This window comes from Micropterus salmoides, unplaced genomic scaffold, assembly GCF_014851395.1.
Source record: "Micropterus salmoides isolate LMB-PRFRI ecotype aquatic unplaced genomic scaffold, ASM1485139v1 Ms_hic_scaffold_13, whole genome shotgun sequence".
In the NCBI taxonomy this organism is placed as follows: Eukaryota; Metazoa; Chordata; class Actinopteri; order Centrarchiformes; family Centrarchidae; genus Micropterus; species Micropterus salmoides.
In genome coordinates, this window is record NW_024040374.1 from 11489611 (window position 1) to 11508858 (window position 19248).

At 41.5% G+C, this 19248-nt stretch overlaps 1 protein-coding gene across 5 annotated transcripts; it reads right to left on the reverse strand.

The window, feature by feature from the left end:
• Window positions 1-202: 202 nt before the first annotated feature.
• Window positions 203-14604, reverse strand: klhl26 (kelch-like family member 26). 5 transcript variants are annotated; one of them, XM_038715561.1, is made up of 3 exons: window positions 14351-14604; window positions 5458-5640; window positions 203-3390 (listed from the first exon to the last, which is right to left on the reverse strand). In XM_038715561.1, the coding sequence occupies exons 1-3, from the start codon at window positions 14398-14400 to the stop codon at window positions 1809-1811; spliced, it is 1815 nt and encodes a 604-aa protein (XP_038571489.1). In that variant the 5' UTR covers window positions 14401-14604; the 3' UTR covers window positions 203-1808. The 5 variants fall into 5 exon arrangements, with proteins under 5 accessions (XP_038571489.1, XP_038571490.1, XP_038571491.1 ...); XM_038715562.1 differs by lacking the exon at window positions 14351-14604 and adding an exon at window positions 14148-14344; XM_038715563.1 differs by lacking the exon at window positions 5458-5640.
• Between the last annotated feature and the right edge of the window lie 4644 nt (window positions 14605-19248).

Consider the following 19248-nt stretch of genomic DNA (forward strand, 5'->3'; position numbering starts at 1 on the left):
AAACAATTAATGTCTCAATCAAGAAAATAACATGCAGATGCTTAGATAGATGAAAATAAGAGTTAGCTATAGCCAAAATGGAAAGAAAGAATAATTTTCTTAAACTGTAAAGACATTTCCCGTTTAAGTCTTGGGAATGTGGGTGCTTCAGTTGGCTTGGTACACCATCTATCAAAATAAAAACATAAAAAGCCCCTGAAGATTATTTTTAAAACATGATACACCTTTAATAAAGGATGCACATAAAGCTACACAAATGTCTACATTCCCCTTTGACTACAGCAGTTTACTTTATATTGCACTTCAACGACATCATGTGCTTTTACTGGTACAGGTAAAACAATGAAAATACACACTAAGGCAAACAGGAGACAGTTTTAAAATTGCCACTTGTAGATGGCCACATTTCAAAAGGAAAAACAAGAACTTAAAGCCTGCTCCATCCGGATACACACATTAAATACATCAATAACTTCAGCAGCAGAATCAGAAAACTGATACATACTGATTTGAAAAGTGCAGCAATGCAGTCAAAATAAAAACACAAGCAAGTATCAAACATGGAAGATGGATAGTTTAAGTTCTTTTTCAGAGGATTTGAGCAATATGTGAGTTTAGCATTGATAAATATCACCTGCATCCTCTTGTTGTTAGTCAAAGGACCAAAGCATGTGTGGTACACAAGATGTAGCACTTGTTGAACATAAACTGCTGCAAACACTGACAGTCACATGGACACAAACGATTTATGTAGCTGCCTTAAGGGGTCCACACTGGTTTATGTTGACAGTGAGAACGATTACGGTGTCAGGAAACACAAGGGCAGGAGCAATTATAAAAAACACACACATTAACACCCAACATGGAATAACTGATTCCAAGTTGAAACACAACCACTATTCGTGTTCATTTGTGCAATTGTTACTGTGCATTGATGTGATTTTCAGTTATCTTTGTTGTTTGAATAACAGAATTATAACAAACAAAATATTACAAGATAGAAAAAAAAAAAAAAACTTTCACAACTGTACAATCAAAATGTCTAACATTATAGAAATTGAGTCTGTGGTAATACCTTTCCAAACCCAACATTTAAACTCAGGACTTTAATTCAAGAATGAGCTTTCTGAGTCAATTTGTGCCGTCTCTAACTTAAGCCCTTGATTGGTAAAACACTGGTAACACTTGAAGAAAAGTATGATTATGTTTCAGATATGAGATTTATAACACCATCTAGGTAATGCTATTCAGGAAGAGATCAATGAAGTTCATTTGGAGATAATATACTAATCAATTAATAATAACAGAATATAATAACATATAATAACATTACACCAGCTAAGGGACAGCAGTTGTAAATTAGCCATGACGGCTAAACTGGCACATAAACAGAAATGTCTATTAATGTGCTCTGTCCCTGTAACTGTATTTGTAAAAATACGTAAAAATAAATAAAATACAATCACTAAATTACTCAGAACATTGACTTGCTACAGGTTTTGCCCCTGGAACGCATCAAAATGTGTTGGTCGAATACTGAATCGTCATTCAAAAGCTTGCATCGGTATCATGAAAGTGACTCAGCATTATTCACAACAACATTTGCTCTTCAGTGAAGTTTTGCCTGTTAATTAAACACATCTTGCCCAAAACAAGACAAAGTAGAAAACAATACTGCTAAGTAGCTTTTCAGGTCGTTCCCTCAAATCAGTGAACACACACAAACTGTAGCTGACAACTTGTGAACGACTCAATGGTCGGCAGAAAGAGCACATGGAATAAAATCTTCACAGTCAGAGGTCAGATGGTTAGTGTTGTGTGGCGTTTTGTGGAATTATAATTGGTGTACAAGCGATGCCAGCAAAGGATTCTGGGAAGTGCAAGTCCCTCTCCCACTCATCGGTCTCTATGTTGTACACCTGCACGATGCTTGTGACATTGTTCAGGTGCCAGTTGTAGCCCCCGACGATGTAGATCTTCCTGTCCAGTAAACAGCAGCCTGCCTCAGACTGCCCGGCTCTCATGGGACTGACAGTGGTCCACTGGTCGTTCTCGGGAATGTAATACTCGACCGCAAGGACATCAAAACAACGGTCCACGTGGTCCATGCGACCGCCCAGAGCATAAACCCGATCCCTGGTGCCGATCATAGCATGCAACACTCTCGGTTCATTCATGGGAGCTCTAAAGTCCCACTGGTCTGATACTGGGTCGTAGCAGTGGAGAGTTTTCTTGTCATCCAATGAGACACCATAACCCCCTGAGATATACAGCTTTTCTCCACATGGAGTTCCTGCATGACCCCAAATCCTGCGTTTTAATGGTTCCACATAAGTCCACTCATTCTTCTTTGGGCAGTAGCACTCTACAGATGACAGACTGCCAGATCGATTGCGCCCTCCGGTAGCGTACAGCTGTCCGTGCAGCACGTTGAGCTGGAACTGGATACGAGCCTCCTGCAGGGGTTGGATGCGCAGCCACTGGCTCAGATGAGGGTCATAGCGATAACAGCTGTCCACTGCCCCCTCGCCGCTGCGGTACTGTAAGTGCTGTCCACCAACGATGTACACAAAGTTATCAAGTACGGCAACACAAGCATGGCTGCACCCCGCCTCCATCTCTGTCAGCTCTTTAAATTGGCGCGAAGCTATGTCAGGAAGATGGTAGACCTTGGTGCTTACTGTGCGGTCGTTGTCGGTGTAGGGCGTCCCGCCAAAAGTGATGACTGACATGACGTCAGAACGTATGAGTGTCCGCGAAGACTGCATCTCATGCTGTCGGAAGGGAAGGATCTGGTAATTGAAGGCCTCAAGGAGATACTGGCGGCACAGCACATCTTCCACCATGATGTCCACCATCTGAACACTGTCCACCAGCTCAGAGGAGCGCATGAGCGGGAAGCGCACATGGCAGAGGACACTGCTGGCTTTAGCCCGGCGAGAGTCATCATACTGGAGCCACCTGATGGCGGCATGGAAGAGGTCAATCTCGCTACAGTTCTTCAATTTGTTGCTCTGCAGGAAGAAGACAAGGCGCTCCATGGGAATGTGCAGAAAGTCTTCCTCCTCCGCAATTTGGAGGAAGTGGCGGAAGGTGAAGGCATCCACAGACTCTTTGAGGGAAGAGAGGCTGAATGTGGTGGCCATTTGGCCGATGTGCAGGCAGGTCTCCACGCTCATCGCTGACTTGAGGAACTCCTCGCAGAGCTCCACAACTGGGACCATCTGGAGAAACACAGCTGCCCCAAGGACATCCTGAATACAGTCCAGGTCTAAAGTGACCTCAGCACTGTAGGCAAAGTCAATTATATGTTTCAGTCCACGGGCGGACAAACCCTTCAGCTCAATGGTATCTTGATTTGACTCCCTCATGCCTCCGGTAAACATTGCTCTGTAACACAAGAACAAGCCAATAAACTACATGATAGTTTTATAATTCCATCTCTTCTAAATGTGAGGCAATGATTTAAAAGTGAATGAAGTTGACTTTCCATAACTGAGTCAGAGCACTTATATGAAATAGCTTTCTGCTTTCTGGATTATTATTTTGTTAAGGTGTCCATGTAAAGAGGGATGCACCGATCACTAGGGCTGTCGCGATGAAGAAATTTCCCCCACAGTAATTTGTAGGGGCTCAACAGCGCGGTATGCGGTATTATTGCCATTTTTGATCAATGAAGTGAATCTGGTGCCATATAACATAGTAAGACATAGTATCTGTCACCTCACAGCACAGCGAGCCGCTAACAGCAACTTTATGGTCTGAGCAAGCTAGTTGCTGGGTGCTAGTCAAGGTTACACAACATTGCCGAGCAAAATCATTTCTGTAGTTTGACTGTGTCGTTACCATCAGGGCATGTCTATCAAGTCAATTTACAAACCGCAGCAACGCAACGCGCTAACACACATACCAGTGCGGAGCAGAATGGGCAGTTCCATTCAAGTTTAACAAAGCCAACAACTGACGGTACAACTAAATTTCCAAAGAAAACATGAAAAACAGCTGCAGGCATCCGACGCTTGTTATTTACTGAGCTTCAAATGAGGTTTACCGTTCACAGCTTCTCTTGACTGTCCTTCACTATTTTAACATCGCCGAGCCTGCTAGCCACATTAGCCGCGGAATATGCTAACGCCAAGTTAGCTAACCTTCAAAATTAACAGTAAAAGAACACAAAACACTGCAACACTTACAGCTTCCAAGTTTAAGGTCGGGTTATGTACAGCCCATGAAGATCCGTCGATGAACCGTTAGGGCCCGTGTCCACCAAAGCGTTTTTTTCTGACGCCAGCGTCTATTTTCAAATCATTGCAATGGGAGCGCCGCGTTTTTACTAGCTGGTAATAACGCCAGGAGCGTGACGAGGCGCTGAGCGTTATTTTTTTCCGGTCGCAGAGTGTTGAAAAATGTTCAACTTTGGGAAAAACGCTGCGCTCGTCACTGTCACTTTTTACCAGCCGTCCAATCACAGTGCAGGAGTGGCGGGACAAACACCGCACCGAGCACATCCGATCTTGAACGAAACGATGTGCCTACTCGCCGAGGTGTTTCCTCGCCCGCAAAATCTCACGAACCCACGTACGGACAGTCTGTGCTCTCATGTTTCCTCCTTCTCTTCATGCAGGGCAAGGGCCAGAGCAAGTTGGCCTACATACTTTGTGGTGACATTTTTACATTCAGTAAAATTAAGTAGGCTCCCCTAGTAGCAGCACATTGCCTCTACGGAAATGTATCATACCAACCACAGCATCTCGAAAAACAACACTGCGCCTCCAAAACGCACCCTAGCGCTCCCAGCTAGGCGTTTTCAGAACAGCAGGTGGCGTTTTCAGCTGGCAAAAAACGCTTTGGTGGACACGGGCTCTTACAGAGCTCGCTACGCTTGTGGAATTTTTTAAGCACTTATTATTTTAACAAGCACTTAAATGTAAAGTATGAACACTGGGATTGGCCAATAGCACGGTATTTTATTTTTGTGGTTATCGTGACAGCCCAGCCGATCACATACTGATATTGGATATCAGCTTGAGACAAATAGCTGGATTAGGGGGGGGGGTCAAAAAGTGAAAAATATATCTCACTACATTTTTATGTCACCCATTTGTACATTATCTAATTTATGTTTAATAATTTATAAATTTAAGAGGTCCCCGCTTTCCATTTCTGGAATATGTCTTTCTGCAATTTATATAGTTGTAATATATCAGTTGTAAATTTTAATTCAGCAGAGTGTAATGGCTCAGATGAAAGACAAAATGAAACAAGGCTAATGCATTATTTTGCATGTTGTTGCCAGTTACACATTTCTCCCTCCTTTTACTTTCTCTCCCAGCTGAGTTGCTTTCAATATAGTTGATCTATGAATTGTAGCTTACTCCAACAGTGCACTCAGCACTGGCTAAGTGCTTCAAATTTAAAATGTAAATGGGGGCGAGAAGTCTTGTGATTCAGACTAACCTGAAGTAATCACTACATGCGGCCAGCACAGCTTTGTGGACCTGGAAGCGCTCTTCATTGATAGCCAGCACGACGTCAAGTAGTTGGCCCTGAGCCCGCAAGACCGACAAGCCCTGGAGGAGGGTGGCACTGTGGCTTGGGGCAGAGAATGTACAGCGCAGGGTGCTATTCTTGTTAGCCATACTGGAAAGAGAAAAAAAGCCTTGTCACAATCAGTGAATCAAGGGACCATACACCTTATTTCCACATAAAACTCCCAACTTTTCCAGTGCTTAAATTCTTAACTGAACGTAGAGATTAATTATTTTTACATATTATTATTAACGTATAGGCCTATTGCTAGAAGCTGTTCTGGCTGAGCAGTCTGTACAGCGCACAACTATTAAAACGTGATCCGCATGTGGATAACTAATGTGTGGTTTTAACTCAAGATGTCATAGATGCAAATATAATCAAATTTGGGTTGGAGGGGATGCATTCTGTCTTTGCCTTAGTGTGAGCGTATCTGCACATAGGAAAAGAAACAACATTGCTATGAGTAGAAGTTACAACATACTGCTTAGACATGCACACAGAAAACAGAAATTAATCTGCCAGTAAGAAGCATGGTAAAGGAAACATCACTACCACAAGTACAAACTAAATGTCAGTGTGCAGAAACAACATGCAGTGGTAAAAAAAAACAACACCACACAAACAAAACCCATTGCATTAGGTAGAAGTGACATTACCAGAGATAGAAATTAGAAAAAAACATTAAAAGATAAAAAACTTCAAACGGTACCTGATTTTATTAAAGGTCTTCCTGATATCACTTTCTACAACTTAACACCATAACCACATGTAGAAAATTTGTAGCCATTTCTTTATAGACCTGCTTTGTTAAATGAGACCCCAAAATGGCATCCATTCACATAGAAGGCAGATTACAGATGACAAAAATGCATCTCCACACCACCTGTGTAAGGGAATTATCCCATTGTTCAAATCCAACAATTTTCAGATCACAATTTAATTTTGTACCAGATAGAAATTAGGTCATGATATATTAAATGGACTAAAGCTCTGAGGAATTAGGGCCTGTGAGTACATGGGCAAAACAATACCATATCTAACAGACATTTCTGCTCAACTCAACAATTGTTTAAGAAGACAGTTTTCATGCTTCCACACCTGCTGCATGTGCTGATCTTTCTACATCATAGATGTTTGTTGCAACATTAAGAATAGGTGTTTTTCTAAATCCAAAAAAGGACTCTTTTGAGATTGTTTTAGATAAGTAAAGGACATGGACTTTCTGAATAAAAATACTGTAGGCTGATGTTTAAAGAAGCAGACAAAATCTGGACTGAACGTTACTAACAGGCAAGACTCGAGCCTGAATGATAAATTGTCCGATAAGTGCCAAAAAATGTTTGCAGTGTTTCAAAAATAGTTATCAAATAAAAGATTATTTTTTTAATACAACATTTGAAAAAGTGGTAGTTGTCGAGTTATCTGTTGTTTGGCTTCAGTGACTGCTTTAAACTCGAAAAAGGCTGAGGAGATACCGTCTCGGCCCAGGCAAAACGCCTTAATGTTCTCAGCCTCAAAAGAGGCTATCTGACTGCAGCTACATCTCACCGTGCTGATTGCTCCACTTTGGAAATGGATGATGATACCACCATTCCCTGGCTCGGCACCATTATTGCGGGGGCTCTGGTGCATAAGGCCATTTTTGCCAATGCTGAGAACCTGGGGCTCCACTTGGATACAAAGCCTAAGGAGTCTGCTGACCCCACACCCTATCAGGTTTCAGTAGTCATGGCTACATGGCTGAGGGTGATCCAGAGGCTCCAATGAGTTCGACTCCACGCCAGCTAGAGCGCTGGACCGTGGCTTGCAGGGCCAAGCATGGGGCAAGGCGCCCGTCTCCACCTCTTCCAACTCCAACTCTGGACCTCCCGCTGGCCAACAGATTCGATATCCTGGATACGCGGGACAGACTTTTCCCCTCTGGATATTCGCCACCATCCCCAAATGGGCAGATCCTCCTCCTCCTCCTCCTCCTCCACTCGCCGCAGGTTGCTGATAGAGGCTATGACCAGGAGAGGATCTGGTAGGGTCACTGAGCTGCAGACAGCAGAAATCTCCCCAGCCGAGGGAGACTGCGCCCCCCTGCTGCAGAACCCTCTGGCAGTGACCACCCGCAAAAACACGGCACATGCCTTGACCCTCCATGATGCCTCCTCTCATCCAACCAACTTTAATAATAATGACTCCTTAGTGCAAAATATCCACTTTGCAAATGCAGTCACAAACTGTTTCCCTGGTGCTACAACCCCCGACATAATTGAAAAACTCCCTGGCCTCCTCGCTTCGCTCCCAACGACCATCAGGAAAATTATAGTACATGTTGGCACAAATGACACCTAATGACAGCCATCTGAGCTGACGAAACTTGACTTTATTCACCTCTTTGACCTGCTAAACAGGAGTGGAAAGTCGGTATTTATCTCCACTCCAATCCCCACTCTGGGTTGTGGAGCTGGCCGTTTTAGCAGGATCCTCAGCCTTCACACCTGGCTCAAGTCTGTAGCACTCATGGCATTGGTTTTATTAACAATTTTTACTTATTCTGGAACTGCCACACCTTCTTCGCACGAGATGGACTACATCCAAACAGGTTAGGCAGTCGCATGCTGGCAGCTAACCTGCAGAACGGTGTTCTTTTCCCTGCAATTGATTGACTAATTACATCACCTGCTCTCAGTTTCCCCTCTTCTCCCTCTCCTCTGTACACCATTTGCAAACGTTCCATTTCTGTTAGCATAATTGACCCTCGCTCAATTCCTGTAATTTTCTCGCAGAGGCTGGTCAAATGGAATAAACGGACCCTGTGTAATACCAATAACTTGAGAGATGCACACCATAACCCCGCTGCCAGCCTCCACGTTAAGAGTTGTCCCTGCCTAGATTATTTGCAGCACACCTGAACTCATCACCGGTCAGTGAACAGACCACCTCTTCCACACCACTTAATACTGCCACCTACTGGTGTAGAAAGCCATCACCTGCTAGTGCTATTTCTCGGGCATCACATATTCCGGTAATCACAACGCACAGGTATGGTAACCCAAATGTGCATAGGACACACAGGAATAATAATCTCCTACAGATTCAAGCAAAGGAACCAAATGTAGTTACTAGTACTAATATACTTTAAATAACACTTTTTAATGTGAGATCCCTCTCCAATAAGACTTATTTTAGATTTTATTTTATCTGAACATTTAGATTTTATGTCGTTTTTAACAGAAACATGGCTTCAAATGAATAATCATAGCCAAACTGTTGAACTGTGTCCCCCCCAATTATGATTTTAATCAGCCCAGAGTCCGTGGTCGTACTTTAGGTGTCAGAATTTCTACTGTGGATTTACTAGATATGGCAGTATCTGACCACAGATGTATAGTTTGAACTGTGAGTCACCTGCTAATCCCACAGTCTTATCCCACGCCATATGTTCTCACATGCTAAATGACCATAGTGTGGCTCAATTCTGCACACTGTTTGACAGTCAAAGCCCAAACTTGTCTGAGTATTCCAATGCCAACAATCTGGTGGATAATTTCAATGTGATCTGCTTGTCCTTACTAAATATTGTAGCACCCCTTAAAGTTAAGTTGAAGGCCAGAGATAAAAAGCAGCCTTGGCTCAATGACAGTACTCGCAGCTTAAAAAGGGAACATAGGAAAGCAGAACGTAGGTGGAAGAAATCTGGACTCCAAGTACACTATGCTAGTATGAAGGAGCTGCTATCACAGTATAATAGAATGGTTAAGGAGGCTAGAACAAAATTTCTTTCAGAACTTATCTCTTCGCACCACCATAACCCAAGGTATCTGCTGGCAAATCCAGCCCCACCTTGTGCCCCTACTGAAAGTAATGCTGACTGTGAGGTGTTGTTGTATTTTATTAAAAACGTGCCACTTACTCGGATTTTCCTCACCCACAGCATGACAGTTTTAACCAGTTTTATCCAATTACATTTACGGAACTTGTAGAAACGGTATCACATATGAGTGTATCTTCCAGTCCTCTGGATGTAATCCCAATAAAGTTTTTACTAAGAGTCATGGATTCTGTAGGGTCTTGCTTGCTCTCGATTTTTAATAGTTCTTTATCCCCCGTGTCCCAGATTATTTTAAAACTGAGTGTGTGAACCCACTGTTAAAAAAAACGGGACTGGACAACTCCCTCCCCGAAAATTATAGACCAATCTCCAAGTTGCCCTTTATTGCTAAAATGTTAGAACAAATTGTGTCCAAGCAGCTTCTCCATACATTGGAAACAAATAACATCTTTGAAAAGTTTCAGTCGGGCTTCAGGAAATACATTCAGGAAACAACATTGCTCAAAGTTCCCAATGATCTTTTGATGGCTGCAGATAGTGGAATGTGCTCTGGGCTTGTACTCTTAGATCTTAGTGCTGCGTTTGACATGGTTGACCACAGCATCCTGTTGGAGAGAATGAGGCGCTGGGTGGGGGTGTGTTTGAATAATTATACGGCCTCATACTCTACTGTTAAGTATGGTGTGCCGCAGGGGTCAGTCTTGGGACACATTTTATTTTCATTATGTGTTATCATATTCCTCATATGGTATCTCTTTCTACTTTTATGCAGATGATACACAGTTGTACCTGCCCATTGACAGTTTTGAGCAGCACACAACAAAGCTGGTGCAATCATGTTTTTATCATCTTAGAAACATTTCTAAAATCCGACCTTTAACTTTTAAAGATACTGAGACCATTTTACATGCTTTTACTTCTTCACGTTTAGACTACTGTAACTGTCTCTTTACCTGCCTGAATCGAAAATCTATTGATCGGCTACAGTATGTTCAGAATTCAGCTGCCAGGCTTTTAACTAGAACTAAGAAACTTCTTATCACTCCTGTTTTGGCCTTGTTACATTGGCTCCCAGTATGTTTTAGAATTGATTTTAAGATTTTACTGATGACATTTAAGGCTTTACATGGTCCGGCACCGTGCTATATCGCTGACCTACTAGTAAGTCAATTTAGCCCTTGAAATTTGTTTTAACAGAAGTATAGTCATTATTATTTTCTAGGAGTAGGCATTTGCATGCTGACAACACTGCAACAACAGAGTGTTGCAGTATGGGCGGTTTGAAACCTTAATGTTGCTAAGCTAGTGAGTTTCTTGGTTTCTTCATATCCTTTTATCGTGGAAAAATGAAAGGACTTTGGAAGGTGAGATTAACCTATGTGAGTTTTCTGATGGCTTGTGTAATGTGTTGTGCTGCCACAGACAAAATTAATTCCTGACCAGTAAAAAGTAGTCCAAAGTTCTTTCCTGAAGAAACTGACTGAGGTCTTAATGCTGTGTTCACACTGAAAGCGAAATCTAGCGTTTTGGGTGGCTTAATTACCTACAAAGTCAATGCAAAGATGCAAATTCCTGCAAATTTGCATATTCGCTGGTTCACTCGAGTTATAATTTTTCAACAAAAGCAAAAAAAAAAACAACAATTACGTTGACATGTCGGCAGTGTGGAAGCATTTTGATGTCTTTGTGTCTGAGAAAGACGCAAAAATCGCTATTTGCAGACACTGTTCTGCTGAATTGTCTCCTAGCACATCCACTCCATCTGTGGCTGACTTCTTAGAAAAGGCAACAAACGGTCTGACCCAATTTGAGTGTTTCTGTAACTCCTTTCTGTGAAGGCGATTAAGCTAGCCACACCTACCTGGGCAAGCCGACAGGCAGGTTAGCGACTTTATTCTGTCATTTTCTCTCTTTACAAAGACAGATGTTGCAGTATGAGAGTCAGAGAGAACAGAGGTTATGAATTCTTGGTCGGACTTGATGAATTAAGCATGAGGATACTGAGGATACACATGTGACAACGTCCGGTTTTCAAAATAAGGTGCCTTTTCAGTATGATAACAACATTAATTGGATTATATTCACAGAAAGTATAAAACATATTACATGTGTACATTAAAAGTAAATGGACACATGTAATTTACTTTACTCGACCCTCTTGGGCCTCTGACCAGCCCACCATAGTCTCTCCAAATCCTACAGCAAACACTGATTAAAAAGCACATTTTGACTATTTAATTTATGCAATGGTAAGAAAAATGGCAAAAATGCGAATTTACTTGTTTTTCGTTTCGGTGCATCCCTATCCACTGTTGTTGTTAGCTTCATTTGGCGCCCAGAGCTCTGTTGGACTACTACTTCATATTTATATGAAAACCAGACAAAACTGGACATTGATTTGAAAAAAGAAAGCGAGGAATTTGAACTACCTGGTGAGTTCAGAAAATATGTGTCTCTCTATTCCAGCTATCGTTGTACTTTACTGTGAACAAGTTGGCATAGCATATACGTATACAGTCTATGGTTGCGAAGATTAAATTTGTGTTGTATGTGAACACAACATTAAACATCTGTCAACTAGAGGTGCTCCGATCAGCAGGGACGTGCACAGGAATTTTGAAGGGCAGTTGCTCTGACCTGAAAAAAGGCACTAAACACAGTATCCAAAATGTATTAACAATATAAATGTCACCAAAATACATATGAGAAAAAGAGTTCCTTATATTATTGTTTATTGTTTTTTTTAATCATTATTATTTTTTTTTTTCCTTTTTTTTTTTTTATTTGAAAATAAATAATCTAGATTGAATTGACAGATGGGGAAAACTCGCTTCTAATAAAATATTAAATAAAAAAACGCTTAGATTTCGGAAAAAAATACAATCCTTTTTTAACCTTTTGGCTTCCCGTACATTCAGTTGCGCTTCTAGCTCGTATTCACTTCTGTTGGTACGTATCACGTATGGTAACTGGGCAAAACTACGCATGATTTGTTGTAGTATGATTGCATAAAGGAAGGAAACAGGAATCGACTGACGTGCAGGCAGCGCTGCAGCAGTGCAGCCACTTAAACAGAGTTTGCCCTTCCCCTACTGACTTTCACTTTCGGTGCCCGAATGGAAGTGAATGAGGCTTTGCGATCGCGATTATTTTTTTATTTTATTTTTTTTTCTCGGAAGGGCGAGTCGGAAGGGCAACTTGAGTCAGGAAAGGCAAACGGGCAGTTGCCCGGGCAACCAGAGCAACCCCCCTGAACTCTGTAAGTAGCATCGTGTTTTTGGTTTGCATGACTGATAAGACCGGCTCACAAAGCCAAATGTGAGTGTGTGTCATCATTTTATAAAGTCCTCTATTTTGTCCATCGGGTCAGCAGCGTTTTCAAACAAACATCTTCTGATTCACTGTTTTAATCTGGACAAGAGGCGGAAAAGGTAGCAAAAGGTCTCCGTTTTTGTAACGAAAACAGAGAGAGAGAGGCAGTCAGCTGATTGAGTAGCGCTGCTCTTTGCATCAGGAAACTCACATTGAAAGATCAGTCTCTCTCTGTCTGCCTGATGCGCTGTGTCTATTAAACTCCGGTTGCAGGTGGCGTGTGAGTGAGATGAGCACGGCTGGGACAGTTTCACATGATCGCTCCTGCGTGTTGCTCCACTTGTCTGAATTCTGCTCAACTCTAATTGTAAATGATTATGTGGGTGCATTAATCCCTTCTTGTCTGAGAAGGACTTTGGTGCTAGCTAGCTTTGAAAACCGCTCACACAGCATAGTGAAACATTTTAGCTGTCATTGAAAATTTGTCTGGCGAGTATTGCATCATCTGATCAGCTTTTCTTATCGGCCTTTTTAGCGACCACCGATCAAACTAGTTAAAGCCATTATTGGCCGATTATGATCGGTGACCGATTGATCGGAGCACCCTTACTGTCAACCAGTCAATAATTAACCAGTTTTTAAAAAACCTCATGGAGCTCAGAAAGATTCTCACAACCCAGAGAAAATCATTCAGAAAATAGGACTGCTCTATTCAGGCCATACAAGTTAGTTTTATTACTGTAAACTGTCCCACTCTGTAGTACATATCTTGGTTACAGTAGCCCATTATCACAGCAGACATTTTGACTTAACATAGTAGAAAAAGCACAGCTATTACTACTGTAACTGTACTGTATTGTATTGTGTCCCAGTAATCCTGTCCTATTGAAATCCAGCCTTCATTCATTTTATTATTTACACCTGTGATTTTCCTACTGTGACAGGTCTACTGCAGAAAACAACCAATTTAAAATTATTCAAAAATGTTTCTGTCCTGCTCTTTTGTTAAAAAAAAGACTCTTGGCTGATATATTGTTAATTTTTAAAAATTCTCAAATATCGATCTCAGTAACAGCTTCAAATTTCCAGAATCGTTCAGGCTAGACAGAGCTGATATCAGTCAAAGTATTGTAGCCGATCTGATTTTTATTGAAAATGACATAAGTGATAAAAAACAAGTAAACAGACTGCCTGCACAGTTTGCAAATTTGTTTGTAGGTCTTGTAAGGCAGCATTGTTGCACCTAACTTTGGATGTGTTTTGTTGCTTTACTGTTGCAGTTAAGGTAAACTAATCATGGCAGTGAAACTTGGGCTGCGTTATAGAATCAACAATTTCAACACTGAAAATATTGACTTCTCCATTATAATATAAGAAATGCTTTACCAATAGCCAATAAATGTGTTGAAGTTCATCTGCTATATTACAGCAGACTGAGTTAGGTATGTTTTCTCCTGTAAATTGACAATTCTTACATCCTTACTCATACAAAGCGCAGGCAGTGTGGATGACCGGAGGCCCGGGACAGCTCCTCGGTGTTTCCTGGACTCAAGCCGCGACACCAGGACGCTCCAGCGCGCTTGAACAGGGCTGCAGTCCCGGAGCCGTGGAGGATTCCTATAAGGTAACTCCGAGGCACCAGTCCAACACCGTGGACACACCACATCCTCACCCCGCTTCACTCACCTGTTCTGTGGATGTTTCGAAGCGAAATCCCCGCCATCCGACTCCGCCATCTTCTAGCACAGAGCAACACGCATAGGGCATTTTCAGAAATGTTACCAGAAGGTCAACGGCACGATTAGCCTGTTCATGCTGTTTTAAAACTGTAGAAACAGACTGTTATCCAGGCACGGACTAAAAATAGCTGTCCGTCTGAGGTCCTGTAGTGGACACGGTGTTGACCTCTCCTACCGGCTGTTTGCAACGCCTCTTTCTTCTGTACTGACAGTTTTTGGCCGCTCGGTGGCGCCACTGCTACATATCTACAGGTGTACTGGCTGCTGGAGATTGACCAGTGGTCTGATGGATCAGTAGTGGAAGAAGTATTTTGATCCTTCACTTATAGGCTAAGTAAAAGCAGCATTATCATAACCTAGAAATTCTCAGTTAAAAATTAAAGTCTTGCATTCAACCTTTTACTTAGTAATAAGTACAAAAGTAGGCTTTAACCAGGGAAATTAATTTACTGTCACCAGTAAAAGCACTAAATGAATGGTGAGTGTTATATTATTATGTATAATAAGCTATTATTAGATTATTATTATTATTATTAATGATAGCCTACATACATATGTACGTATTTAGGGGTTGTACTAGAACAGGTTTACATGGTTTCATTTTTAAAAAACACCATATTTTTTTTCATACTGCACTTTGCTGCAGCTCCACTTTTCACCCTGTGTTGAAGGCTTCATTTTAGCTATGGAGTGATACATCTTTAACGTCTCTAACTGATCTTTGTTGGGAGTTGCACAGTTCCTAGTTAAGGACTACTAGCCAATCAGAAGCAGAGAAGGGCGGGTCAGCGAGATTCAGCTGTAGGCTACATGTTGCCCACCAGCTTGGCAAAATGGACTGTAGCAAGAGTTTCAGAGTGGTCAGTTATTAATCTGTAATAAAGGTATCATCATCCATAAAGTTGTAACTGAGCTCTGTCTCTACATCACAGTATCAACTTTATGTCCATTGACTGCATGGAGGGTAGCTAGTGTTTGGAAGAGAGAGGAGAGGTGTGTGCTGCCGCTCAGTGTTTTTGTGGGCGTGTCGGACTAGCCGCTTGGCGAGGGTTATATGAGGCGCATTTAGCTTTCATCCCTGTGACATCACAGGGATGAAAAGGAAGTGGCTGATCTACAAATGAGCTGGGTTTTTGTGTTTTGTTTTTTTTTGATAGGCAGTGACAGACAGAAATCATAAAACGGTAGGAATCAAGAAAACCCTCCATAAAGACACTTCTTTCAAAATGACCATAAATGTTTGCACAGCCATGAAATGCAACTTCTAAGCTAAATGTACATAAACAGGACATGAGTTCACTGGGTATTGTTTTATTGCTAATGAAAATTTAGTTTGACAGTACAGAGTCGAGAGGATTCCTTTCTTCTATAGAGGCGTTATTAGCCTTATATTGCTTTGACATTCCAGGGCTCAACGTTAAACTTTTTTGCAACTGATATAGATATAGGGAGTACATCTGTTTTTTTTGTTGTTTTTTTTAACAGACTGCAAATACTCATTGAGCCACACCCATCCATACATTTGTCCAAAGCTTGATGAGCATTTGACATTACGTTTAAAACCTGAATATTATTGTTTTTAAATAGAAATGTAACAGGTAACAATAAGTTTTAACTAATTTAACTAATTGAAAGTTGGATAATTGCGTAGATGCAGATATACAATATAGAAGAATAATAACATTTAGGATCAAGGATATTTTGTGGGATTCAAGCGATTATAAAGAGGAACACTGTCAAAAGCATTAGCATTCATTCAGTTTGAGTATATTCTCTTCAGCAATAGATAAGGAGAGAGAACATTGTGCTGCAGATTTCCTCCTCAGTGGAGCTGGGAATCAACTGAAGACAGTCATATATTGTGGTCTCTGGCTCCCTGAATTGAACCCTCCGTTCGTCTTTCTGTCTATGGTTGGGTTCTGTGTCTGACCCGTAGTTGGGACTTGGCCTCTTCAGAATGGAGGTGGGGACTTTGCCATTGGTCACCTTATGTTTCGGTGTGTCCTCCTGTTGGTGGTGGGTGTCATTTCTGTGGCGGACCTCTAAGTGTTTCTCCCGGTGGGAATGAGGAAGACAGTTGACGGTGTCTCTCATGGACTCTGCAGCAGCGAAGCATTTGGACAGTGCAGACATACACTGACCCAGTGAGTCTAAATATTCAGTCTTGCCAATCTCAGCATAGACGGTGGCTGTAATGGGGTGATCATTACCAAAGGCCCTCTGCTGGATCTTTGTAGCCTTACCGCTGTATTCTAGAGCAAGATGAGGTTGTTTACTCATGATGCACAGCTGGGCCAGCCATTCGAGGTGCTGTGCCTGGGAGGCCTGCTCCGAAAGCTCCTCTGGAGTTGTCCATCCTGCAGAGCCCCGCGTAGCCTCCTCCTGAGGCCCTGTGCTCCCCTGAAGAGCCGTGAGCGCAATCAATGCCACTGAATACAACATTTTTTCAGCCTGGATGAACTGGAGTGCTTTCCCATAATTCTTTTCAGTGATGAAGAGTTCTGCAATCTGAGACAAGTGATTAATGCCCAAATCCTTGTAGATCCAGGGTCATCTGCTGGGAAAAATGGAGTCAGACTTTGTTTTCTCTGTTAGCTGAAAGACAACAGCAAGTGTCAGAAGACAGAATTTACTTTGTACTGTTAAACTGATATGTCTTTGACAATTGACCCTTCACTAAGCCCCGCCCCCTTAGTTACTGTTGCTAAGTCCGACAAACTGTTGGCGCTGCCACTGTCTATTACTGCACTCCCTGGAGAAATATTGTCAAATTTGTTGGAAAAAGCGATTTCAGAAAGAAGCAGACAGTTTTGCAGTTGTATTAAACATTTGAAGGTTCTATTCAGGCTGTCAAACTGACTCAAACAGACTTGAAAAAAATGAAAGATAGAAGCTAAAGTCTACCGATCACACAGTACAAGTGAACCACCACATCCCCCAACGACTGAGACAAAAGACTTTGGGCTTTTTCACCTTGCAAACCTATTACATGCACAAAAAAGGTCAATAACTCAATAAAGGATAAAAAAAAAAAGCATAATACCACCTCTTTAAAAGCCCTTCTCCCCAGTTCAGTAAGTACTGTATGGACACAGTATGGCAGAAAAAAAAAGTCATGGGAGGGAAGATAATAATGTCCCATACTTTTTTAAAGGATCAATAGTTATGAAGGACACAGTCCAAGAACGGCCTTATGAATAAGAATATATAAATTATTAAGTCTACGGACAAGTCAGATCATCAAACTGATCAGAGAAGCTTTGAGATTTGTGACATTAAGGGGAAAAAGTTAACACAAAGACACAAAGTTAAGTAGTTCACTTTAGATTAGATCTTTATTGTCCCACAAGAATAAATTATTTTTTCAGCAAGAGAAGCAGAATAAAAACATCAAACTTAAGCACATTAAAGATACAATAAGACATTTGAAGACATTAAAAGTGCTGCTGCTATGCACGCTATTCAAAATAAGAGAAGGTGAATGAATCAAAAAGCAAGGAAAATCGGCAACATGAAGAATAAAGATGAGAAAACAATGTGCTATGCTGTGTGAAGAACCAAGAGGTAGCACGTAATGTACATGCACCTAAACATGTTCATTTTCTTCTAATATGTCAGCAAGAGGAGGTGTTTCAGCTTTGGATGATACCAAAGCATCCCATTGCTCATTAACATTAAGTTTATCTCTGAGCTCTTCAAGACAAAAATGCTGAGGGAGGCTGTAATGTAGAGTCTACAGTCTCTGTAGAACAACCTGCTCCGCTGCCCAGCCTGAAGTGGATAAAAAGTAAAGCAGCTTGAGGAGGTGATGAAAACAGCAAGCCAAAGGTAGAGAAAGAAGATCTTCGACCCACTTTTTTTAACAGTGTAATTTTTAACCCTTGCCAATGATCTACAATGAATCATCCTTCATATCTAATGCTCGTCTAGTACATGGGAACAAAAGTCACCTGCACTAAAAGTGCAAGTGATTCTGACCGTATGAAACTGTAACTTGTATAAATGGGAAATGGGAAAAATAATAAGGATGTAAGATGAGGAGGAGTTGCAGAATGATCTCCAGGGGTCTCCAGGCCCACAACACGAACTAGAAGGATAGTTGGCTAGTGTAATATGGTGCCGTAAAGCAATACACCATTCTCGCAATAGGTTTCATGCCCATGATTCCAATGCTAGATAGTGCAATACCAGGCGCTCCAGACCCGTAGTGGCAACGACAGGGACACCAAGTCAGTGTAACATCAAAAGGTTTTTGTATATTTGTGACCTGTTTTAAAAGATTTACTTTTAAAGCGGCAAACAGGGCGGGGAAGTGAGAAAGTATTTTGAGACAGGCTTTAAGAATGTCAAACATCAAACAAGTTTAAGACAAAAGGTACACAGGTATAAATTGAGCTGTAACTCTATGTGTCACTGTGACCAATAATATAGCAACATGTTCAAGAGGGAGACAAAATAGAGTAGAGATCCAATAAGTGATCAGTATGTGCTGTAAATTCTGCTTATTCTGAAACTCCTTGACTAACACACACTTTTTCTGCAATGATAGTCTGCATGCAGCTTACTTAGCGATGGGCATAAAAAACACTAGACAGACGTAGGTGTCTGTACTCTGTTACTGTAGTTTCCACAGTCTCCTCCGGTATGTCTTTGTCAGTCAGCCTGCAGAGAACAAAAACAGTTGTAGGGAAATTAACTTGAAAAAAATATGAGAAGAAAATCAACAAAATGACTTCAAAGAGTTGTCACTTTCAGAATGGCTGCTGTGTCTGTCTACCAACCCAACCTCCCCCATGCCTCTGAAACTTGTGGTTTTGCTGCAGCTCATTTAACCTGAGAGATATG